General features: G+C 36.4%; 1 protein-coding gene across 1 annotated transcript in view; it reads left to right on the top strand.

The window, feature by feature from the left end:
- The first annotated feature begins 3,804 nt into the window (after nucleotides 1-3,804).
- LOC123787556 (netrin receptor DCC) overlaps nucleotides 3,805-27,081 on the top strand; it is a 184,087-nt gene continuing 160,810 nt past the window's right edge. Inside the window, exons 1-4 of the mRNA XM_087869705.1 lie at nucleotides 3,805-3,832; nucleotides 6,078-6,226; nucleotides 7,889-8,027; nucleotides 14,320-14,369. Coding sequence (XP_087725831.1) covers nucleotides 3,805-3,832; nucleotides 6,078-6,226; nucleotides 7,889-8,027; nucleotides 14,320-14,369 — 366 coding nt within the window. The remainder of the gene's footprint in view (nucleotides 3,833-6,077; nucleotides 6,227-7,888; nucleotides 8,028-14,319; nucleotides 14,370-27,081) is intronic.

The raw sequence follows: 27,081 nt of genomic DNA, 5'->3' as shown, positions 1-27,081 counted from the left end.
GGAAGGCTGAAGCTGTTAACTGTATCGATTTCACATATAATTCCCATTGTTGAACATTTTTTGTTTCCCTTTTTTCTTTCTCTCCTTCTAATATGCATATAATAAATCACATATATAAAACTATAAAGCTTGCTTAAATATATAAGTATAGATCTGAATAAATATACAAATATATACATGCATACCTCCACAATTAACATAAAACACACTATATTATCCACAGACCTATATTTGGGTTACAATTCAAAAGGAAAATATTAGAGAATTCACGAGTTTGAATGCATAGCACTGTTGTGAAGAAAAATAAGCATGTACTAGCTTAAGTGAAATACTCTTGACACTAGCTGGGAATGTTGTAAAGAAAAATATCCCATATGCAGGCAGTATTTTGGTCTTAATATATGATGACTATATCATTCGATGTTAATTCTTTGATGTTTTAATGTTTATATTTACTTGGAGCAATAACAACAACGTCATGGTATTTCAATTTTAATACATGACAGTGTTAAAGAAAATCAACCAGTGCAATCAGATCATAAAACAAATTATATTTAAAACAAAAAGTTGAAGTAGGAAATAGTTTAGTACTACGATGCAATCCTTTCTCAGAAAAAGCCAAGTGGAAACCTTACAACAACAAATAGAATGTTATCATTTGGCTGGAATTGGTGAAAACACATACTGCTGTTAGTGCACACTTACACTAAGTGCTCTGAATGCTCTTTTTTTTTTTTACTTGCGGTGTCTGTTATCTCTGCTTAAAATTCTTCTGGAATCCCAAGCACATGTTTTTTCCCTGATACTGTCTAATGACCATTAGGAAGGGAGAATAATTCAATTGTGAACAGACAATCAGAGTAAGCATTACCAGTGTGAATTGAATCTCAATTACTTACCACCTGATGTTGTCTTATAGGCAACAAAGCTATATATGCATATAAACAAATTACACAGTGGGCAAAGTGTACCCAGGTTCACGGACGTACAACAAACAAGGACATATATACCAACTTTAGTTCTCATCAGGTATGTTAGGAAGACACTGTTTTCTGATCATTTGCAGTAACAATCCTGAATTAACAAAATCAAATGAGTTAGGCTATGCAGAGTAGCTATTTTTATTTTAGACTTGGTATTTAAAGATTTTATTTATTTGTCAGAAAGTGAGAGAGAGAGAGAGAGAGCACAAGCAGGGCTAGCAGCAGGTGGAGGGAGAAGCAGGATCCCCGTTGAGCAAGGAGCCCATCACAGGGCTCAATCCCAGGACCCTGGGATCAATCGTGACCTGAGCCGAAGGCAGACACTTAACCAACTGAGCCACCTAGGCATCCCTATGCTTGATATTTAGGGTAACATTTGATAATTGTATATAAACTGTATACATTTGATGCATGCTTATTGAATATGTTGCATATGCCTAGCATTGTGCATATCCCCTGTGGAGAAGAAACTAAGTGGAGTATTTTGACCGTTCTCTGGACAAGGAGACTGGACACTAAGCAGCCTTCACTGGGCTTGTCAGGAGAGGAATATGGCCTATTGGTAGTCTTTGTGGGGACGCTGCCTTGAGCTGTGGACATCTGGGTAGCCTGTCTATTTTCCCCATGATGCCTGATGGAAGTGGCTATGAGGTTGGCATATCTGATTGCCATGTGCTCAGAGTCCAAGTCTGTTGGACTGTGCACTCCCACCCCCACTGTGCTAGGCGACTCCCTTAGCTTGGCCTTCTAGGTCTTCGGGTGGCTTGCTCTTCTTCCCATTACCCCCTGGTGTTCCAGAAGCAGATGAGCAGAAACTTCCCAAACGTTGTCTTCCCTTCCTTTCTCCAACAAAGGGAGACTCACTCATCTCCTAGGCCTCTTGGAGTTATTCTGCCTTAGGAAACCTTCCTTGAATGTGGGAGGATGGCCTTGGATATTGGCCGTTTTTAAATCTTAGTCTTGGATTCCAGAATGAGCCATGTTTTTAGTAAGCAGTATCCTTTCATTTTAGCCACAGGAGAGCTAAAAGGAGCACATTCAGTTGATACTTTATATATCACTGGGCCACAAGGATATGCTCTGTGAGATTTCAAAATCCTGGTTATGTCACATTCAACATATAACTTAAGCAGGTCATTCAGTCTCAATTCTCTTGCTCCTTTCTTTGTCTCTCTTCCTTAGAAAAATAATAGATTGCAAATCGGAAAACCTCCCCTCTTAAAATGTTGCACTGTCATTGTGAATATATCAGTAATCATAGAAGCATGAAAATTATAGTTTTTTTATTAATGTTCTTTAAAACATTGTACTTTGAAAATCCAGTTGAACAATGTTAGTGGGCAAGTTTTTCTTTTGCCTTTCCCCCCTCCCATGGAGAAAAATGTCTGCTTCATTATAATACAGTTCTAATTGTATCACTATGAACTTTGACACAGTCAAGACTCCCCATTGTTGTATAGTATTGTCTACTGAAGTCCCCTTTGTGAAATAAGGAATTCTCCATAGGAAAATTACCCCTTCCTGGAAAAGTACCAAGGTGAGGACACTCTTATAAAGCATCTGTGAGAATACAACTTTTTGGGAACCAGAGTTCTCCTTATGGAAGAAAGGACATAAAAGGAATGGGGAACGCAAGAACAAACCCTGTAGAGATGAATTAGAATGGGAGGTATCTCTGTAGAGTTATAAAAAATGTACATGTGGGGATGCCTGGGTGGCGCAGTCGTTGGGCGGCTGCCTTCGGCTCAGGGCGTGATCCTGGCGTTCCGGGATCGAGTCCCACATCGGGCTCCTCCGCTGGGAGCCTGCTTCTTCCTCTCCCACTCCCCCTGCTTGTGTTCCCTCTCTCGCTGGCTGTCTCTCTGTCACATAAATAAATTTAAAAAAATAAAATAAAAAAATTTAAAAAAATGTACATGTGTACCTGTATACTCGAGTATATGTATGCATGAATGCATTTCTGTATGTATAAGTGTATATACATTCCTGTTTCTCATTCACCAAAAGGATCTAGAAGCAAGACACCCAAATAGCAATGAACACAGCTAACACCTAGAGCTTTGTCTTGAATACCATTCCCCACTAAAAGGAAGGAGACATCTCTGGAGAAATGTTTAATTCCAGAACTGGGGTAGGATCAAGATGAGCTTGGAATATATTATGCTAAGAAGACAGGAAGTGTTCCAGTAAATGATAGGGCATGTTACGAGGACAGAGGAACCAACTTAAAGAGGACCTCACTGGCTAAATTCAAACTGGACAATTGGACCACCAAATTATTAAGGACAATTATGAATTATAGACCATAAAAAAGTAGAAATCCATTGCCCATACCAATAAGAGATACATAAATAGAAATGTGGGTTCTTGGGGCATCTGGGTGGCTCAGTCGGTTAAGCATCAGACTCTTGATTTCAGGTCAGGTCATAATCTCACTGTTGGGAGATCAGGAGCCACCTGGGGAGCTTGTTTGTCCCTCTCTCTCTGCTCCTACCCCCACTTGCTCTCTTTCTCTCTGAAGCAAATAAATAGATAAAATCTTTTTTAAAAAATGCAGGTTCTTGCTTACAATAGAATGTTGAGTGACAAGTGGTTATGTGGAGGAAGCGCTTGAATAAAAAAAAAAACACACAACAATTTGTAACCACCATGCTAAAAATTGGTTTATCAAAAACTATTAATAGGTGCTAATTCTAAGGGATTTTGATAAATAATATGATATTTCTGACCTAGTATCTCCCCCAAAATTGCTTATTGGTTTTAAGGAGTGGAGCAGGGGCTTGAGGTTGGGAGGAATACAGGGGAAACAGTTAGCTCTACGATGGAGAAATCTGGCAGCACCTTGACCAGTATTCAGAACTAATATAACAAACCAAGGAGAGAAAGAGGTCTTATGCCTCTGGACATGATGCCCTAAGGAGACAGATATCACACATGTTTCATTTTAGTCTAGAATGCATAACCAAAATCCAACACAAAGAAACAAAAACAAAACCCAAATAAGTAATATTCTATTAATTTTAAAAAAGGACTATAGTCTTCAAAAGTGTAAATGACCAAAAAGATAGAGATGGGCTTTGGAACTGTTCCAGCATAAAGCCAACTAAAGAGATAATGACAGTGAAATGGATGCATAGAGAGTCATGTATGTGTAACTTAATCTGAATAGATAGATTCAGATTCCCTGTCTCTGTCTCTGTATCCCTCTGTCTCTCTCTATACAATAAATATGATAAATGCAATATATATGTATATATATATATAGAGAGAGAGAGAGAATATATGTATACTTGAATAAAGGAACATGGGTGTTCTATGTACTACTTTCATTCTTAAAATTTTCTGTAGTTCTAAAATGATTTTCAAGTAAGTTTTTAAGAAATTGTTAGCAATTAAGACACCTGGGTGGCTCAGTGGGTTAAACATCTGCCTTCAGCTCAGGTCATGATCTTAGGGTCCTGGGATCAAGCCCCATGTTGGGCTCCTTGCTCAGCAGGGAGCCTGCTCTCCATCTGCCTTCCATTCCTCCTGCTTGTGCTCTCTCTCTCTCTCTCTCTGACAAATAAATAAATAAATAAATCTTTAAAAAAAAAAAGAAATTGATTGTTAGCAATCATTTGTTAAGGTGAAATCATGCAAATGTCAATAACAGGGATACTCAAGATCTGGGGACTGGTGGGAAATATGTGAAGGTGATAAATAAAATATATGTAAAATATGTAATTAATATATATATTATTATATATATTTTATTATATATATATATATATATATTTTTTTTTTTCTCCAAACGATTGCGTGAGCAGCGGTGCCTTAAGGAGGCTGGATACCATGGAGTAAATTCTGAAAAATGACTGATTCAGGGACACAGGTGCAGCACTGGTCTAAGGAGTTGTGTTTTCAGATCTCTGTCAGCCAAGTTTTCAACAGACTGTTTTACTCTGGACATTCACAAAATTCCGTTAAAGCCTTAAAATGTGCATCTGTTCAAAGCTAGGTGGTATTTAAGGCTGAGGAAAATGTACAGTGTGTTTTAGATAAAATTGTTATTATACTTGCTATGATGAAACCATTTAATTTAGATTATGATAACTAACATGGGTATTGGATTTTTGGTTTACAAACCATACGTTTATATCCAGGTACATAAATAAAAAATTATGCACAAATTCAAAATGTGCACATCTGGAATTTGAAAGAGTTTCTTAACTCATGTCATACTCAAACCTGATCTGACCTTATGCTTTGCTATGTATAGTCTTTAATAAGTCTGTCGGATGTGAATATCACATATTTTGCTGCAAATACATGATTCGATAACAGGGTGCTACCATAGACCCCACCTGGGGTGTTAAATATTGTTATATTGTTATATTGGGGTGTTAAATATGTCCATATTACCTTCCTAAAATCTGAAAATTTCTAGATCTCAAAACATATCTGGACATAAGTGTTTTGGTGAAGGGATTGTGGACCTGTGCTATATAATGTCTTTAATGAATAAGGTACTTATTCTCAATTAAGTAAAGTAGCAGTTATGAGAAAATGGAATACTAGAAAATGGAATTGAAAATTGATGCCAAAATTAATTTAAAGGACTCAGAATTGGTCAAGATTTTAAAATGCTGACATAAATAAAGATGTGGTGAGTTATCCATAGCTATGCTTATTTGAATTATAAGTAAAATCATGATGTACAAGTATTCTAATTGTATTTTGTCTTTTTCCTTCTGTGGTCATTAGTCCTACACAAGCAAAGGCATACTGTCATAGTGGAAAATTTTCCATACTCAGAATTTAGATTAAGAATCCACCTCTTTTTCTGTCATTTTCCTAGTCATTTAGACTCCTCGACCTCTTTCCTCCACTGTAAAAATTGAATAAGTAATTTAGATTAATATAAGTCCCTGCCTGAATTTCAAAATGAAATGATTCTAAACTTCATTATTTTATATTTACATTTTATTTTCTTATCCCATTTGTTTCTAAAAATAGTACATAGGGCTATATAATATCCTTAAGCTGTGAAAGAAGTGTTTTGCTGGTTTTGAAAAAGAGAACCCTCTTAGACTAATCAATTTCTTTTGTACACAGTGCAAGTTCCAGGGCCAATAGAAAACCTGCAAGCTGTATCTACCTCACCTACCTCAATTCTTATTACCTGGGAACCCCCTGCCTATGCAAACGGTCCAGTCCAAGGTTACAGATTGTTCTGCACTGAGGTGTCCACGGGAAAGGAACAGGTAGGCAAGGGAATGGGCCCAATGCTGCCATTTATTGGATGGTCCTAGGACCAGAGCCAAAGGAGGACATCTGCAAACTCAGTCCAGTCCAGCATGTTAACTGGATAGCTGGTCAGTTTTAAAGTACTTGTTATCAGAAACTTGAAGCGATTTAATTGAATTCTGATTGTAAGAGAGGCAATTGGGCAATGATATAAAGTCACTATAAAGGATGTGTTCTTTTTTTTTTTTTTGGTCTGAGTAGGTAGGGGTCTGGGCCAGCATAGCCACATTTGTATTAACTCGTCTGGTCCTAGAAAGCATTTGCATCATTAGTCCTTATCTTAAGGGTGATCTGTCTTTTGTTCAATGACCTCAGTCAACTTGCATTTTTCATTCTTTTGTATTTGAGTTATTTCTGTCTTCTCACCATCAGGTTGTAGTCCTCTATCACTTTTCATTGTTTTCAGGAAACCTCACTCCAGAGGCTCCTTGCCTCCCTCTTACATTCTGCTTCTAATCTGTGGTTTGCACAGACCCCAGAAAGTAGGAAAATTAAATTTTCAGATAAGTAAGTATTTAGGGGGACACACATGAAACTCAGCAATTCTGTTTTGTGACACATATATGACTACTGAGATATCTTTACTTCCAGATTCTCGACTTCAAGTGTAAAAAGATATATAGACAAGTGCACAGTTAAATAAGAAAAACGAAGATCCCACCTTGGGATAACAGAGTTCTTCGAATGTGTTATGAAGCTTGCCAAGCGTACAGTGGTCTTCATGCTCCCACATAAACTGCATGATAGAGATTTTGCTTTTTAAAAAAAAAAATGTTTTGCAACAGTCCTATTCAGACATAGTTCAAGCCCTAAGTTATATTGCACAATAGGAATCACTAAGATCTCCTTCTATATAATTATCCATCCCATCTTTTATTTGTTTGCTGTCCTCATGCAATTTAGCTCTTGCTTCCATCTTTCTGTTCTCTCCATTTTCAACGTGTTTTTGGCTTTTCCATAATGGATTTCACCAACCCACTTAAATAAATTTAGAAATGTTACCCGAGACAAACATGAGTGTGAGCATCACTGTGGAGAGTGAAATAATGGGTCTTCCAGAACACACCGGCTCTGATTTCTCAATGACCTTCCCCTCTAGTACCTCATTTCTGTAGCTGTGAAGTACTGAAAACTGTTCCAAACCACCTCACAGCCTTGTGAGACACAAAGATTGTGGCAAAGTATCTGTCAGTTTCAAGAACTGTGGTTATGTTTCAGCAAGGGGAGGAAGAAATCTACTGTTTCTTAGTGAATTATTCCATTTCAGTAGAGCAGCAACTCTCTATTCCCGTGGATTCACAGGCTGCCTTCTGCCTGTCAGCGTTTCGGTGTGGGTGGAATACGGCACACCATTCAATGTATTGGGCGGTGTTAAACATATTGGAACTTAATGACTGTAAAAATAGCACGATGGTATTTTAACTAGGAGTCTGCAGAATGGTTTGGGATTTAGTGGGGGAGTGTGTGTCACAAGCTAGGTTTTACAACAACTCATTATAAGGCTAGAGCGTAGTTTTGTGAGTAAGAGTCTAATACCCAATTCACTGATTGCACAGAATGGCTGCCATTTCTGCTTTAATGTTACTCCTGAATAACAGTTTGGCATTTTATGTCTCCAGAATATAGAAGTTGATGGACTATCTTATAAGCTGGAAGGCCTGAAAAAATTCACGGAATATACTCTTCGATTCCTAGCTTATAATCGCTATGGGCCAGGAGTATCTACTGACGACATAACAGTGGTTACACTTTCTGATGGTAAGTTACAGACCGTGAAACTTGACTCACATATTTGATAATGATGTCATAATATTGCTCGTATGTGATAGATTGCATCTTTAAGGCTCTCTGATTAAAATTTTATGACATATATTAGCATAAATTAAAAATTTGACTTGTTCACTCAAGCTATCTATTGCAGTTCAATTTAAACTTTCAAAAGGTATGTTATATAGTCTGTGTCAGGATGTCCTAATAGGTGATCTTCAAAAGTGTGACTACTGCCTAAGAGTTCAAATCATTGGTGGGGGGTAGGAGTCTCTATATGTCTATAAACACAAACACATTTGTGGGTGTGTGTGGACTAATCTACATCGGTTTGTTACTTTTTATTTCTGTTCTGAAGGAGGGGTGGGTGATTAAAACTGTAAACAGTGGACAGTCCTCCTACATATACCACTTAATTTGAAAATACATTGTAAGGATGTAGGCCAAATAATCCAGCATTGAAGGTATTAAAACTAAATGGGACAATGCATAATTTTAGTTGTACCTTGCCTAACAAGTGAAATATTAGACATATTTTCTGTAATATCATAAAAGAGAGGAAGAACTCTTAAGAAAAAGATGGATTTGGCAAAGCAGTAGCAGAGGAAACTAGAGCTTTAAGAAAAGGATAAGGAAATGTTGGGAAATTTAATGACAAGTGAAAATAAAGGGCAGCAGAGTATATGATGTGGAGCCAGTGGAAATTCAGGCAGGTGTAGAAATGCAGAGATGGCCTCCATGAATATTAAAAAGGCAACAAGCTATCTCTTTTCAGCAACGGTTTCCATGTTGTTGTATATAATTCTATAAATTATTGATCTTCTGAATTTCAAGGAAAAAAAAAAGACTTTAACTTGTGCTTCTTTAACCAATCCATCATTGTTTAATCTGGAAAAGTATCTGGGTGGGTCTTTCACAAATATCAGTGGATCGAGGAAGGTCATGCATGTTATTAAGGATAGCACAGCAAAGACACAGGAGTGATGCTCATTTGCAATTTCAACTTAAAAAAAATATTTTATATGTGACACTGCTTCAGTATCATTTTTAATGCCCATCCGTCTGATTCTGTTATTGAAGACAGAATAGAATATTTATTGGCAGAATAAATTACTTCACAACTTATAATTATAAAAATAAAAGGAAAACAAATGAAAATGAATATTTTACATAATTTATGTAGATTTCATTCACACTCTGAACTGTAATACTGTGGCCTTATTCTCCACTTTGGTTTTAAATGCCATAAGTGAGAGAGAGAGAGAGAGATTATTACTCATTAGTCTAAGAATTATTATCTCTAAGTGTTGAAACAGTTAGGACTTAGAAAATGCCTGTCACTAAATAAAAGGATTTCATGACCCTAACCCAACAAACGTCACTGTGCAAAGGATGCCAACTTGTCTTTATCGATGCATTTGATAGGAGAAAGCAGGAACTGAATGGCCCCCTCGGACTGGGCTCCTGGACCTGGTCTGCATTCCTCTTCACAATGAATTCATCTCTTTTGATTTCCAACAAAACCCCTTACACTCTTGGCTTTCCTTTCTTGTTATCCAGTCCCCTTCTTTCTGCTCAATCTGATATCTTCACTCTATGGGAGCTGACCATGAGGAGGTCACACATCATACAGAGATGTATTTCATACATTTCCTAGCCTCCTACTTCCCAGTCTTCAGTCATGAAGCTGTCTTCTCCTTGACTTTCTGGATGTTATAAAAGGGAGATGTTGTGGAAATTAAATGGGCTAATCCATGTGAGCACATAAAATATAAGCATGGCATAGATTTAAGTGTTCAATAAATGTTATCTATGACAAGGTACATGTCATTTTTTCTCCTATACTACATGTTCCTTAATGTGAGAGATGCTGTTATATTCGTCTCTGTATTCATCATCTCAGTATTTACTGAATTAATCAGACAGTTCAACCAAACAATACAATTGTTAGTATGTATAGACTTATCTTTAGGACTTCCCATTTATGTGACTAATTTGATAGATGGCTGTGTCTAAATGCATCTGTGTTATAGAGAATACCCTGTTTCTTATCAGGTCAGAGGAACCCTTACCATAAAAATTTGTATTGGGACCGTAAAAAAATGGAACAAAAACAAAATAAAATGCAAATAATTTTTTTTCTGAATTAATTATCCAAATGGTATTCCTGTTCACGCTAAAATGCTTGTGAAGATGTTTATCCTGATAAGCTGTCATCTCTAACTTAGCCATCTTTAATTGTTTTTCTGGGAGGAAAGATTGTTTTTCATTCAGATTCCTCCACTTATGGTATCTTTTTTACAACAATCTACTTCTTTAAACCATTTGGGATTTTAGAACATCAGATCTAGGGAGCCTAATATTTAGTGTGGAATGTAACTAATTTTGCCTGTTTGTTCTCAAACACTGTCTCTTGAAGTAGTTGACAACTGTAGGTCATTAAAATATTTTATGAATCAATTAATATTTATGAATTTCCTTGCCAGTTTGCTCAGTGCCCAAAAGTGGAAGGACCCAATTTCATAGGCAAGCTTAACTATAAGAATGTACTTCTTGCTGTTGTCACTGGTATTTACTGAGTACTTATTAGTGCAAGGCCCTGCTCTAATCACTTAGCATTATTAACCTTTAATCCTCATGATACTCTAATTTTTTTCCTACTTTACAGATAACAAAGCTAATACTAGAAAGAGGTCAAAGCTAGTAAGCTGCAGAGCCAGGTCACATAAGCTAGTAAGAAAAGAAGCAAGATTTACTGTGAAAAAATCTTGAGTTTCTCTTATTCTGTAATGAATTTCTCATAATAATTGCTTAAAGTGCAAAGCTCATGATTATATATCAGTTATTTCAATCCATAAATTATGGGTACAGGACAGCACCCATTTGGTAAGGGGAGGAATTCAAGTGCCTGTCTATATGGAGATTCATTTACAAATGTTGTAATTTCATCTACTCTACAGAATGCATCATCATCATAGGTATCAAACCAACATGTTTCACCATATTGAGGGGAGTTTCTGGACCAAAAGTCTCTGATTGGCTTTAATGAACCAATTGTAAATGATAAATTTCTTGACATTTTGAAGAGAAAATAATGAACTATGGCCTTCCTCTTCCCCTAATGAGACAATGTAACATCTTGGGAGATCAAATAAAGAAAAGCCCAAATAAATGTGGATTCCATTTGCTTCCACCACGCATCTAATCCTATCCACTATTTCTCAATAATAGGGGAATTGATAGTGAGAGGGGCGGAGTGGAGATTGAGAACTAAAAACGCTCTAGGAGAAATGCTCTACTTTCTTTCCTGATCATAGGAGGCAAGAACAGCCAGTGTGTTCCAAGTTTGTGAAGTTACGTGATGGAGCACTTAGCATTGTTCTCAGTCGGTGCCTGTTTTAAGTTTCAATTCTTTACAGAATAATTTGAATATGGATTATATTAAATTCTTCTTCATTGTGAGGATCTCATTCTGGGTAGTTTTTCTGATCACACACATTGTTATTATTTCCAACCTACTCTAATATTTCCTCTTTTAAAAAAGAGAATATGGAGATGGTCTTGTTAAAGCCTCTGCATTCTTCCCTTCCCTGAAAACTGGACTGGGATGTCCGCCAGTCTACGAAGGTAGTTTGGGGAAGTCTGTCTCATTAATGTAACATTTGGGAAGAATCGAGAAGATAGGAAGGTTGCCAAATGCAGAAGAGCCCTTCTGACTATTTTAGCTTCAGAGAAAAAAATCTTAATGTTTTAATCATAGTAACATGAACATGGAATATAAGATATAAAAGAATGAAAATTTGAGAAATGAGTTTTGAAGGAAACTGGTCTGTTTTAAAAAAAAAACACACACACACACACATACTTTAAGAACTCCACAAAAAAGGACATCCAAACGTCACCAAACAAGTGAAAAGATGCTTCACATGGCTGGTCCTCAGGGAAAAGCAAATAAAAGCACTACATACCTACCAAATGACTAAAATGAAAAAGATCCAGAAAAAAAAAAAGCTTGGTAAGAATAATGGAAATTCTGGAAATTTGCTATATTTAACATATACATAACACCGATAGGGATTTCTACTGCTACTGGGATTTCCAGTCCTAGGTATATAATGAAGAAAATGAGTACCGTTGTTCATCAGAAACCATGTACAAAAGTTTTCATAGCAGATTTAGTCTCATAGCCGCAAACGGAAAGTAATCCAATGCCATTCAAGAATAGAATGAGTGAATATTAAACAGAATGGTCCTGTCTTAGGATACATAGGACCAATTAAAAACCCCAAAGAACTGAAACTACTACAAGATGCACCAGAAAGAATAATCCCGAGAAATAATAATGAGCAAGAGAAACCAGCCTGAACAAAATCACAGATTTCATTTGTAGTAAGCTAATCAATTGTATTAGAAGTCAGAATAGTGGATACCCTTAGAAGGGTATTGATTGGGAAGGGACCCAAGTGAACTTTCCAGGATACTGAAAATATTCTATATCTTGATCTAGGTGGGGTTTTAATGTGAACACACCCACAGACATATAACTTTATCCAATCATGCGTACACGATTTGTGCATTATACCGTATGTATATCATACATTAATTTAAAAAAATAAAACTGCAAAAAGAAAGCTTGTTATGACTAAAACCCCGAGTATGAAAAACTTTTTATGTCTTATAATCTCTCTGTTAATTAATTAATTAATTCAACACATATTTGCTGCATGTGACCCACATACTTAATATTCTTATTGATACTGAGGATTCAGCATCAAAAGGGACACAAATCCTGGACCCTGTGGGGATTATATTCTGTATTTGAAAAGAAATATAATATGAACTAAAAAAAGTTGAAATATTTTCTGAGAGCTTGTAGACCTAATTCATGAAAACAAGCCTCTGGTGAGTGTTTTGTTTTTGTTTTGTTTTGTTTTGTTTTTATCACAAGCTACATTGCCCACAACCTTCACCAAGTACTAAGATAAGAAGTTCAAAATTGAAACAGAGTAAGTGATTATAATTCCTATGGTGTCCAGAAAGGCCTAGGAGCTAATATTTAAGTAAGTATTTATTTGCTCATGTAGTCATTGAGTCAGTAGCTATTAATTAAGTGTCAGTTTGGGGGCTGTAAAGATTAATCAGACATGTACCATGCCCTCATGGTGATTACTTTTCAGAAGGTAAACTCAGAGTAGGGCATAAATGAATTCAGGGTAAAATATAAGTACCCTCAAGATATGTAGATATTGTCCAAGTTCAAGTTAAAGAAGAGGCAACATGACAGAAAGGGCCCTTAAATTCTTGAAAATGCTGAGAGCATTTCTTCTCTGTTAAATTAATCAAATTGTCATGAACCAAATAGGGACTACTCATTTTACAGATTAAGACGTGTTAAGCATTTATTGAATGGTACTTCTATTTCTTTTGTGGGGGCAGAAAGTTTTATTTTGTTCATGATTCATCTAAGACATCTAGGAAGTATCTGGCACATCACAGCCATTTAGTGAATGGTGTCTTTGAATCACTCACATGATAGAATACTCACTTTTTGATATAGTAAATACTCACTACAAGTGTAATAAAGAAAGTTGCACCTGTTCTTCCTTCTTCCATGAAGGAATGGAGCAATCAAAATTCAGGTAAGAGAAAAAAATACCAAGAAAATCCACAAAGAAAAATAGACTGTTTTTTTTTGTTGTTGTTGTTGTTGTTAATGGAATTGATTCAGTGAAAGCTATTTGATAACCTGCTGGCATCTATCACACACAGGTTTAATTACACACAGATAAAAAGACAGGTGTATTTCTTCTTTTCACTTTTTAAGAGATAATAAAGATTGCGGTAAGGGGATTAAGCAACATGAGTGACCATTAGAATGACATATTTTATAATAAAACCATGCAGATCCTGAAATACACAATATCTTAAGCCTTTAAAACCACTCTAGGAAATCTCCTGTGTGTTTTTATTGGCTTCTCTGGGAAGGTTATAACAAGAAAGCCGTAATTAAATAGCAGTGTTTGGTATCACGGCAGGTGCTCTCTTGCCTAACAGTTTGGAGAAGGGAGCTCCCTATATGGATGCCTGGCTTTACCAAGTGAGAAAAAATAAACAGAGGCAGTTATTTCTCATCTCTCCAGGAAAATTTTGAAGTGCCACCTGGATCAGCTACCTAATTACCATCATGAACAGTGAAAGTCACGCTTTCTCTTTTCAGAGAGGGTTGTAGTTTCTCTTTTCTGACTTTGGCAGTAACAGTCTCACCTTGTTTTGTTCCTTTTAGTGCCAAGTGCCCCGCCTCAGAACGTCTCCCTGGAAGTAGTTAATTCAAGGGTAAGTCATGGAAAGGTTCACTGTTTCATTCCCTGTACGTGTAATTTTCACTTGCCCCATTCATTCACCTCCTTGGGTGCATGGTGGTTTCCACGTGAAGGAATGTTCCAGAACAGCACAGTGAGTGAGCAGCATGGATTCAGTATCTTCTTCAACCACACTTGAGTTAATTAAAGAAAGGATTGGTTTACTAATAGCAGACAGCTTTATAAATGTGACAACGATTAAAGGCTATCCCATCAGGAAGCTAAGATGTCTGTTTACTTATCTTTACCAGTATAGGACATCATGTGCTAGACGCCACAACTGATTGAAGGAATGAACAAAACCTTCACCTTGAAAGAGATGGAGTAGAGAGACTTTGCTTCCTGACTGATTAATTAGAATGGGATATTTCATCATCATCCCTATTTTCCACTTATAAATATAGACACCAAAGGCCCTTCTTGAGGTCCAATAAGGTTATATTTATGAAGCAGTCCAGTGATGAATGTTTTCCTGGCATGCAAAGCTGATATAACTTTCAAAAGGACTTAAATTAGGCTAGGTGTGGCTGAAGATAAGGAGCCTAATGCCAGAAGTCAATTCTCTAGAAACATCTCCTTATTTCAAGTGTACCTTGGGGTTAAAAATAAGCTAAAGCCATATAGTCCAGTGAAGCAAACAAGGATTGGGTTGGCTTGACTCTTTCATCACTTGGTTGTGTGCTATCATGGAAGTTGCTTCACTGTCCCTGGGCCTCAGTGAGGCAGGGGATCAGCCTAACTGGTGTCTAAGCTCTGGGAGACGGCAAGAAAATCTTACGAGTCTTAGAGAAAGTCATACTCTGGTTTTTATTCTAGCTTTCTCTTTTAATTACTGTATGTGATCTTAGGAAAGTTTCTGACCTCAGCAAGCCTCAGTTTCTGTATTCATGGAGTATGAATGTTAATGCTTTCCTTATGGATTTACCATGAAGAAGTAGTAATAGAACATATACAAAGGATCTAACTTTGTGTCGGTAGCTATTCACTCAATGTATGATTCCTTGCCATATTTTGCAAAAATCTCCGATGAAGCCCTATTTTGTGACTGTGATCAGATTTGCCTCTGTCAAATGAATTTGTCTTTTGGAACAAGTGAAATGTCTCTAAAATCATTGGCCTCTTGTGTTTTTAGTCCCCATATTGGATAAGAACTAGTAAAATAAACTTAAAATTAGAAGGGGTAAAATAAGTGAACTTAGGGAGAAAAAAATGAGCTAAAGGAAAGTAACCCGAAATAAATATCCCCTAAAAACTGTATTATTATTTGCAACAACATTAAATGTTTTACAGATGTGACACTCAAATTAAGAGATTGCCAAATCATAGTCAAGTAGATCTTTACAATTATTGTAGGTTGTTAATGGATGAAATTTGGAAAATGTGTTATGATTTCTCTTGTTTTAATGGCTTATTTTTATTAGGGTTTTCACGAGCATCTTTCCTCCAGAACAGAACATAGAAATTGATAGAAACAGTTTTGTGCGTATGCGTGTGTGATCATATTCTTCAAAAGTCTACTCTAGTAAAGGATGAGTGTTTTCTTCTGAAATGTGAATAAGGCATTATTGAATGACCTTGGAGGCTGGCTGTATTTAAATATGGATTTTTACCTCCCTGAAAAGGGAATTCCTGTTTTGCAAAATTGGATTTTCAACTGATTTCTATATATGTACACGAATATCCCAGCCTGTACTCTTCTGTAATATGCAATGCTTGCTACAACCAAATATAAGCACTCCTGTCTCTATCCTCCTGTGGTTATATCTGGAACATTGCACTGCTAGAAAATTTAACTTGTTCATTAGCTTTTCAGAATGAATACAGCAGGCCCAGGCCCTGAAAACCACTTATTTGCCTCTCCTTTCTGTTATCCTTTTTCCTAGCTTTGAAGGAATTATAAAATATGAGTTTGGTTTCTTCTTGGATTCTTCTTGGTTTGTTGTCAAGGAGAAAGAAACCGGGTGGTCAAAACACGTTGTTGTTGTTGTTGTTGTTGTTGTTTAGTCCCAGTGTTGAAGAGAAAGACGAAAACAATACTGTATTTTGATGTTCTCCTTATGTTTGAAACAAAAGTTCTTAAATTTATTGATGTTTACCCCATTACCATTTTAAGAAACAAAATTTATTTTAAAAAGGGTATTTTAGTTGAATAATTAGTAGTATTTTCAACTAAAAGAATTATAGCATTTATGTTATTCATTTTACTTGAGATTTTTATTTAATATAGAACAGAGCCATATTTAAAATTTTTATTCTATATAATATTTACAATTACTGAACATAATTGATCATTTTATTGACAGTCAATGAGAAAATTTGGTAGTGCTAATACGTTTGCACATAGATAGCTAGGATTTCTGTACATAGAATTAAGAAGTCACTATAAGGTATAGAATGGCCATTTATAGCTACTTGCTAAGGTTCTGGCTACCAATAAGCCAACAGGACTGAGAAATCATGTCCCAAGTTATGCGAACAGTAAGATTCTGTTTATATACATTTATATTAAAGAACCAAAAGAAACTCTGTTACTATATTGTTCTTCAAACCCCCATAGAGCAGATTACTTTTATATAGCTATAGTCATAGAACAGACTTGTTCCCTTTCTGCAGGCTTACTGGGAACACAAATTTTGTTCTAGAGGAATGGCTTTACCTATAGATACTAATTTTAGGTAATAATGAGTCATGATTATATGGTTATTTCTCATAGTAAAATTGCTTTACAAGAAATAACATCTTCATAAGAAAAGAGAAAATAATGATTTACAGAATGGACTTTAAAATGTGACTGTTTTATTGAGAAAACTTTATAGGAATAATTTTCTTAAGATTTTATTTTAAAATTCAATTATTATTTAAAGAAATAAATATTACAACTTAATTAGTTGGGTAGGATATAAAGCATAAGTTGTAGACTGGGAAGAGCTTATGTTGGTACTTGACTATTCTCCTATTTTCCAATATAAAAGTTCTGAGAATAAGAACATTTAGAGAATGCTACGATTCAAGATGCTTGGGCTCCTTTCCTAGCTCTTTGAAATCTTGGAAAGTCAAGATCAGTTTCATTGATTCATTCAACGTTTACATATAGTAGATAGTATATCTACTATATACTGTATACATACATACACATGCATATATATATACATACACACTGCAAATACACCTACTATATGACTCTATATACCTAAGTGACCCAGTCTTTGTCTTCATGGAACTCAGACTTTAATAGGAAAACATAGGAGAGAAAATTCACTTTTAATATAACCAAATTTAATTGATTATAAGTCCTCAAAGTTGACATCATTTTCTCATTGATAAAACGAGAGAGTTGGAGAGACAATCTCTAAAATCTCTGACTCCAGACATCTAGGACTCTATTTTCACTTGTCAGACCTTTTCACAATCATTTTATCTTTACTGAGTTAGAGAAAATGGCACATGTATATTGATTAAAGAATACTGGATTCAATTCACATGTTCAGTTATTTATTGATTGATTACCAAGAATGAAATTTTAAAAAATAAATAAAATCCAGTGAATCACCAGGCATGGATCCTTGTGCAGGTTTAGATTTTTTTTAATGCAGAAGAGTGGATCACTCTTGTTCTATCATTGCACCTTTCTAGTGTTAAAATTCTTATTCTTGCACACCAGGTGCGGATGTAATTTTGTTGCATTCCTGAAAGCTAATACCCAGTTAGTCACTCACAGTTTGATAGTGTATGTGATGTGTTAATTAAAACAGTAGAAAAAGTGACTAGTGTCTTCCTGTATCTTAGTGCCTCACTCCCTCGTGGGTGAGCATATTTTTGGCATGCTTAAATAACCTGAAAATTAGTTTAGTGATCATACCATTCCCTTTACCTAGAAACTACCCAAAGGGATAATTAAAAAACAGCAGTTTCCACCTCCAGAAAACATACTGATCATTTTTGTCCCAGATATTTTAACATCTTTCTTTTCTTTCTTTTCTCCTTTTTCTTTAAAAACAAAGCAAAGCAAGAAACAAACAAAAACAATGCAGAGGTAATCTAAGGACCATATCATTGGGTAACCTCAGAGGGGCATGCTTCTTGAAGATGTGGTGTGGCAGAATGGGTTTGACTCAGGTCTCTGTCCTCTGTCATTGGGCTGGTTCTTGTATCAACATAACATGATTGTCAAGTAGACAGCTGGGTGAGTCATTTACATTTAACTCCCAACTGGGATACACACTTGTTAGGGACTGTGAACAAAAGTATAAAAGTGAGGAGAGGGGAGAGAGTGAGGATTGTGAAACAAAGACGCAGTGTGAGTTACAATATTAATTTGCAGATCTTCTGTCCCCCCTCACTGGGGGTTTCTTCTCTTGGTTGTCCAGAGGGCACTGGAATTCACACCACTTCCTGCTGCATTGCACCCCCTGAAAACACACTGCTCACACAGGTGTTCTAGACCCTCTTCTTCAGTCTGACCATGCTTCCTCTGAATGTTGATCTTCCCCTTATATGTTGAACATAACATTTTTTTTGTTTCTCTCCCAGTCATCCTAAATCCTTCATAAAATACACTTTGGCCACTGAATTATTTGGACCCAGAGCTCTGAGTCCTCCCCACAACAGATAGAGTTGGTGTCTGAAATTCATTCAATGTAGAGAGAGAGGACATGCAGGAATCCTTAGGTGATTGATATCATGCAAAGATAAATACGAAACTGGCATTTACAATAATATTTACACTTCAGAATTCACACTGGTGTTTTTATGCAATCATAATACACAGAGCATTTCTACTTGATTATAGTGTCTGGTCCAGTTATTTGTCAATTCAGTTCAAGTGGATATAGATCTCTTGTATTTATTTTGGTTATTGATCTCTTCATTGATGCATTATCTGAGTGTTCTTTGAGTATAGACGATGTCCAGAGAGCTATGATTGAAACAGTCTTGGGAAGGGTGTGAGGGTAAAAGCATAATTATAAGGAAGACAATGTATCCTAATAGTTCTTCCAGTCTAGTCTTTCTGTTTTTGCCTAGAATTTGTAGAATAGACTGGCTATAAATTTTTATGTTATGTTAAAATTGGACAACATGTAATTCATGAGAACTCCCTCAAGAATAAAAATATTTAGTCTGTAATTTAGAAAGAACCTGTCTTCAGACATCTGCTGCCCTGCTTACATTTTTTTAAAAATCAATACTTTTTTATCGTAGTAAAATACGTATAACATAAAATTTACCATTCTAACATTTTTTAAGTGTATGGTTAGTGGCATAAGTACTTTCACATTGTTGTGCAATCATCACCAGCACCCACTCTCAGAGCACTTTTTATCTCCTTAAACTGAAACTCTGTCCCCATTAAATAATAATACTCCATTTCTTCCCTTTCTCCAGGCTCTGGCAACCAACATTCTCCTTTCTGCTTCTTGACTTATTTTATAAAAAGTAAGGAGAGTGATTCATAGGAAAAAATGTGATTGAGATATGAGAACATTTTTAAAGTTTTACATCTTCACAGGGAAATGAAGGATCTAATGAATATAGGCAGATGCTTTAATTGGCTGGAAGAAACACCTCACTTCCCATTATCAATATTGCTTTCAGAATAATTGTTCCAAGGTCCCATATTTTTTAATTATTTTTTAAAAAATCTACTGACAAAACCAACTGCTATAGTTAATAATAACAAACCAGAAGTATATGCTTGGGATTGTTCTGGAGTAACTCTGAAAACATAACTTTGGTCACCAACATCAGTTTCATATGCCATTACAGTTTAGACCAGAGCTCCGAACCAGTAGCTAATTTTTTTTTTAAGTTCCAATTGAGTCAACAGTTTCCATCTCCCCCCCCCCCCCAGTGAAAACACAGTGAATGGATAAACTAAGATGGGGAGGATATTAGGATAGTGTAAAAAAAAAATAGATAACCAATTTTTAAATAACAAATGCACCATGCCAATTTAAATGCATTGTGTAAGTAAGTTCAATAAGAGAATACACTGTGAGGGGCCCCTGGGTGGCACAGCAGTTAAGCATCTGCCTTCGGCTCAGGGCGTGATCCCGGCATTATGGGATCAAGCCCCACATCAGGCTCCTCCGCTATGAGCCTGCTTCTTCCTCTCCCACTCCCCCTGCTTGTGTTCCCTCTCTCGCTGGCTGTCTCTGTCTCTGTCGAATAAATAAATTAAAAAAATCTTAAAAAAAAAAAAAGAGAATACACTGTGAATTCAAAGGATATCTTCATATCACACTATCATTCATTCTCTTAGAGCTGTTCTTAGAGAATACTGACTCATGGAACTTTCCCAAGCAATGATGTTGCGTGGTTTTAAATGTGAGAAATGTAAGTCCACTATTAGAGATACTAAGGGCTGTGAAAGTATTTGTTTAACTCTGTTTTGGTCAAATGATTTCTTTCAATAGATGCCTTTTATACTAAATTCTATCCTTAAAACTTGTTCTGTGTTACTTATCTTGGTAACATCATATACATTCCAAATAAGAACAATGTAATCTAGGGGCGCCTGGGTGGCACAGCGGTTAAGTGTCTGCCTTCGGCTCAGAGCGTGATCCCGGCGTTATGGGATCGAGCCCCACATCAGGCTCCTCTGCTATGAGCCTGCTTCTTCCTCTCCCACTCCCCCTGCTTGTGTTCCCTCTCTCTCTGGCTGTCTCTATCTCTGTCAAATAAATAAATAAAATCTTAAAAAAAAAAAAAAGAACAATGTAGTCTATAAGTTGAGCTAACTCATCTCCACAAAAAAAAGTACATTCTTACATGAATTAATTTCAAATAAAAATATAAATTAAGTGGAAAAAAGAGAGAAGAAAAAAATAAATCTCTGAAAAACTAGAAGTGAATCTAAGAACAGTCTTTACAAAGGACCTACGTGCGCAACTATGGAATAGGGAGTCGAGAATGACCTATGACCTCTCTTACAGGATTTGAATAAATAAGAGGCATGTTTAAATCTCCATGTCTATGTGAACTTTTTATAATGTAAAGAGGATTAGAAAAGCATTTCCTAGAATGTTTCAAATACTTACATGTATCATTTTTTGTTGTGTGTTTTGGGGTTATTATACTTTGTTCTTTCCAAATTCATTCTTGTTACCGCCATCTAGGATACTGCACGAAGGATTTGGACAAAGAGACTAAAGTAGGTGGTGGAGTACCACACTCTGTGTGTTCTAGCCCCACTTTAACATCACCTTGTAATTTGTACTTCATCACACACATTTCTAATGGCTCCATTTGTGGTTGGCTCTGAAGGCAAAGCTCACTTTCACCTCTCCATGAAGTTTAATGAGATTTCCCTCAAGTCATACATTTTTGAAAAGTGGGAGGTTTAATAATGGGCTTAAATTAAATGAACCTAGGTCTAGTGATAAGGTCTCTGATTTTAATTTACTTCAAGAAAGTCGACCTTATATTTGGAATGGTTGATTAGATAGGGGACATGAATAGGTTCAGTCTTACCAGTTGGTAAAAGCAGTCGCTAACTATGTGATTTGAATTTAGAGATGTTGAAACATTCACCTACATGCAAAAAACTTAATTTTCTTGTCTAGCTTAAAATATTGCTTATCATAGCAAACAGCTGTTAGTATACAAATCCTTCATCTGAAATACTTAAGATATTAGCATGAGTTATTTTAATTAACATTCCTGATACATATTAAAGAAACACCTAATAATAATAATAATGATAATGGTAGTAACTAAATTTTTCAGCAGGTATTTTGTACCTGGCAATGTGCTAAGCAATTAAAACACTACTTTATTTACTTCTTATAATAGCCCTATAAGATAAGTATTAGTTGTTAAACTGATTACTGGAATACTAACTTTGAGCTGAGCTTATTGCTAGAAAAGCTATAATGAAGGCAGTCAAATCTCCTTTCCTGGAGCTTACTTAAATCCAAATACAGAGAGGTAGATTGATAAGCAAACAAAGACCTGAGCAATTAACAAACGAGAATGATGAGTTATGTGAAGAAAATTAAACACAATAATACAATAGAGAAGGACCTAACTTAAATCAGATTGTCAGAGAAAAGCCTTTTAAGGAGGTGACACTTGAGCTGAGTCAAGAATATGAAAAAGGGCCAGTTTCTTTGCACATTTAGGAGAAAGCATTCCAAGGAAAGCTCCCAGCTAGTACAAAAGCCTTGACAAGTGAACTGTCTGTGCGTGATTGAAATAACAGCCATATGCATGGATCACAGATCTCTGGGTCAGGGCCAGATCATGTGGGGCTTTATAGGGCATGGTAAAAATTAGAATTTCATTCTGTGGATGATGAAAAGAGGCTTGAAAGGGGAGTGATCTCTTTTTAAAAGATCACATTGGCTGCTGTGAGGAAAATTATTAGGGAGGGGGCAGCGTGGAAGCAGGGAGACCGTTTAGGAGACAATTGAGTGATCTGTATGAAATGATTGTAGCTGGGACTTGGGAGTCATTACAGCAGATGAAGAGAGAAATGGGAAAAATCATGATGTGTGTTGCATTTACAGCCAATAAGATTGGCTAATGGATTGGACATAAAGGGCAGGGGAAAGAGAAGGATCAAGGATAGAGACTAGATTTTTGCTACAGCAAATGAGTGCCCCGTGGGGCTGTTTAATGAGATAAGGATGAGTGCAGAAAAAGATTGGTTTAGAGGGAACAATCAATTAGATTTTGGACATTTTGAATTTGAGATAACTACTGGACATACAATTAGGGATGTCAATCATGTAGACAATCTGGCGTATGAGACCAGAGGTCTGATGACAGGTCATGACAGGAGATATAAATTTAGGAGTCATTGTCATATCAATGACACCTAGGGAGAGATTACAGTTAGAAAACCAAATGGCTGCATCTTGAGATACTGCACATTCAGAGATTGGACAGATGAGAAGAAGCAGGAATGGTAGGAGAAAACAAAGAGGGATGGAATCACAGAAGCTGGGGGGAGGGGGGCTGGGGTTAAGGGTGCTGCTAAACCATATCGATGCTGATGAAAAATAGAGTAAAATAATGACAACAATGTGGCCGCTTGGGAGGGAGCATGAAAATGGAGAGGAAGACAAGAGAACTGCAGAGCATGACCGCAGATGTTTTTGAGAAGTTTTATTCTGAAATGCAACAAAGAAATGGACGGTAACTTTAAGAGGTGGTAGGCTTAAGGGAGGTTTTATTGCCTGTTTTATTTATTTACTGTTGTTTCCTTTTCGAACATAGGAGACACTGCAACTTTTGTAAATAGTGCAGCCTAGAGATTAGTGATGCTGAAGAGAGAGTGGAAAATTGCAAGAGTGCAAATCTTTGTGTAGGCAATGAAGGCAGAGAATCCAGCATGCAGGTGCAGGGGAACAAATGCTTCAGTCTTGGGAAGGTGAGCCAAGGCAGAGGGAGTGGGCATGGATGCAGTTATGTCAGTAGCTGAGATGAGAAGTACGATGAAAGGCCTTTACCAGTCTGTGAAGTCTTGGAAGATCAAGTTTTGAGAGTTTGAAGATGGGGAACAAGATGAGAAATAGTTATTTCAGATTGTAGGAAAGAGAATCATAAAGTATGTGGACTTATGCTTGCTGAGCAATGTGGATTGGCCATTTGAGAGTTGTTGTCATGAATTTAAAGTGAAACTAGCCAACACAATTGTGTTTGTTTCCCTCTCCGGGGTGTGGTTGCTTGGTTGCTGGCCTGGGTTAGGCAGATAGTTGGGTTTTATTTTGTTTGGAGTTTTCCAGGGGAGTAGGGGTGGAGTGGCAAAGAGGTTTTGTAAGGGAATGATTAAAAAGAAGACCCACTTCTTCGAAGCTAAGGAAGGAAAGGAGGGTACAGGGGCAGGGGTGACAGATAATGAAAAAGTGGTTAAAGGCAGTGGATTATATAATTATTATTGTATAATTGTATAGTAATTGAATGATTATTATTAACATACCCCATTTTTCCAGAGAGATCACTGAGATTTAGAGAGGCTAGGTAATGAACCCCATTGCCACACAGGGAGGAATTGGCAACATGAGGATTCGAACCCAGGCTAAGGTTGCTGGTCATTTGGCCACACTGCATCGTATATATAGGGCCTTATGAGAGAAGGGGTTCAAGATAAGATTGGCCTTCAAGTGGTTTAAGTTCTCAGTAGGAATAGTTTCCAGGCAGAAGGTAAGGTCTAGATCAGAAGCTGGAAGATGGCTTAATCCCTCAAGTGGCCAACAGAACTAGGTGTGGAAAGTGTCAAAAGACATGGGTATAAATGTCAAGAAAGGAGGTCATAAATGTTAAGAAAGGAGATCTCCTGAGAAGGAAGTTGAAAAACACGTGTCTGGCTCCTCATTGTCTCCCTGATTGAAGCTACCTGTAAGATTCTATTCCTCAAAACTGTGTATTTCTCCCTGATGAGCCTAAAAAACACCTAGAGTAGCTGTAGATTGCTCATTGAGTAAAGCTGATACCTCTGAAACTTTATTAAACAATTTTAAAGACTTCTGGCATTTCCAAAAGTAATTCTAACTTTTTCTCAATTCCAAGTTGTAGAATATATTTATTAAAGCAACTTTGAAAGGGAAAAAATGATATCATAGAGAAGAGCTTTACCTCAACTCTCAAGATTTGTTGGCAATAAAACAAAACCTGCAATTTTTTTTTTATTTTATTTTGTTTAGCAGCAGCAGCAATGGTCTGAAACCATTAGGAAATGTATGTAAGGTTCGTGAAAATGCAAATCAGAACACTTGCCATACATTTTATTAGCAAACATGGTTAATTTAAATAATAAACAAAACTAAACCAGATGGGCATAAATTAGATAAGAAGCCTAGAGCAAGTGTTGCCAGGTAATAGTGCAACTATCTAATAAGAGTGTTATTTTAAGATATAGCTGCTTTAGCAACCAAACTAAGTCTAATGTATCATTGCCCTGAAGTCATTTTAGTTTAATCTCATTAAAAAGCCCACTAACATTTTGCAATTTCAATATATACTCTAAATAACACTGAACACTGAAACCTACTTATTTCATTTATTATGGTGCTCTTTCACATAGAAAATAGCTTCCATTAGTTTTCCAAAGCTGTCCAAAACATCACTCAGTCCACTGGAAAACTCTCTACATGAAATTGACAATCTAAAAGCATCATCTTCATGTTTCCTAAACATTTTTAGAAAATACTCTACATACTGTATTGAATACAGATGGATTTTCCAAATACATTGAAAAGTATGTAATAGTAGGGTCAAAAGTATGGAAGAACAGGGGCTCCTGGGTGGCTCAGTCGGGTAAGTGTCCAAATCTTGATTGCGGCTCAGGCCATGATCTCAGGGTCAAGAGGTTAAACTCTGCGCTTGAGATCCTCTCCCTCTGCCCCTCCCCCAGCTCGCGTGCCCTCACACACACATGCGCTCTGTCTCTCTCTCTCAAATAAATAAACAAAATAAATCTTTAAAAGTATGGATGAACAATTTAATATTTTCAGGAAATTAACTTATGATCATATTACGTATCTAATCTTCACGGAACTAGGAGAAATTACTTGTGTCTTCTACAAATTCCTTTGTTCCAAGGCAAATGAGAAATTCCGTTTTTTTTTTTATTGTAATAACTCAAGTTCCTCCTACCTACCTAAACATTTCTCGTACTTCAGAGAAATCTATTTGACAAACCATTTTGTGTTTTAGCTGAGAGGCAGTAGCTATTAACTCGATAGTTGTCTATTTTATTTTTACACGGATAAAGTTGAAGAGACACACACACACAAGGGATTTATATGTGAAGAAATGCCCCATACTGACTTTAAATAAAATTCATAATTTTTAAAATATGAAGCTGACTGTAGATTTTTATTTTTATGCATAGATGAATCTAAATGGCGCAAAGAATATATATGTCTAAATCCATAGCTGTGATATCAACACGTACTTTCTAGAGATGTCTATATTTCTAACATTTCCAAGTTAAGGGATTTTTTTGTACTTCAAAGAAAGAGCATATTTCTGTCTCATTTAGATGCTACTGTACATAATTCTCTTGATGAAATAAAATATAATGACATTTAAAGGAAACATTGTCCGTTCAAAAAAATCCAAGTGATTTCTTCATTTGGAGGTTTTATTAGCAAAAAGGGAACAAAAATTTTAAAAGTTTTTTCTGTTATAAACTTGGGTTAATTTTTCATGTGTTTATTCATTTGTGCATTCATTTATTCATAGGTTTGCTTAATAATAAATATTCATTGAGTATATACCATGTGACAGACACTAGCTAGACACTTCCGTTCTGCCAGTTTAATAAGAGGCCTCCCTGGTTGCTTGTCAGTCAGGAAGCCTCAACACCTCTATGAGTAGAAGCAATGAATGAGAAACTGACAAGTGACAGCCCCTGACATCGAATAGAGTTTCAGCTCGTGTAGAAGAAATTAAGTTCTCTATCTGTGATCATGGAGCAGTTGCTTGCCCCTTGCCTGTTGTTGAGGGGCGGTTGGGATGTTTTTTGATTATACTTAGCTTTGATATAATCAGAGATGTTGTGGCTTGATGGACGAGAGACCAGGCTTATGAAGCTGCACCTGAGCTCCAGGTGGGACGGAATCTGCTCATTGCCTTGCTGTCCTGGAGTGGAAGCCGAGTGTGACAGAATCAGCCAGTGAAGGCTCACAGTTGCAGCTTGGAGAAAAAAGAAGGCGGCTCCAAGTTAAAGTTCTCAAACT

This window comes from Ursus americanus, chromosome 19 (assembly GCF_024610735.1).
Source record: "Ursus americanus isolate L20-20 chromosome 19, mUrsAme1.1.p, whole genome shotgun sequence".
NCBI classification, from domain to species: domain Eukaryota; kingdom Metazoa; phylum Chordata; class Mammalia; order Carnivora; family Ursidae; genus Ursus; species Ursus americanus.
The sequence above is the reverse complement of the archived record's forward strand: the minus strand, read 5'-3'. Positions and strand labels throughout refer to the sequence as shown.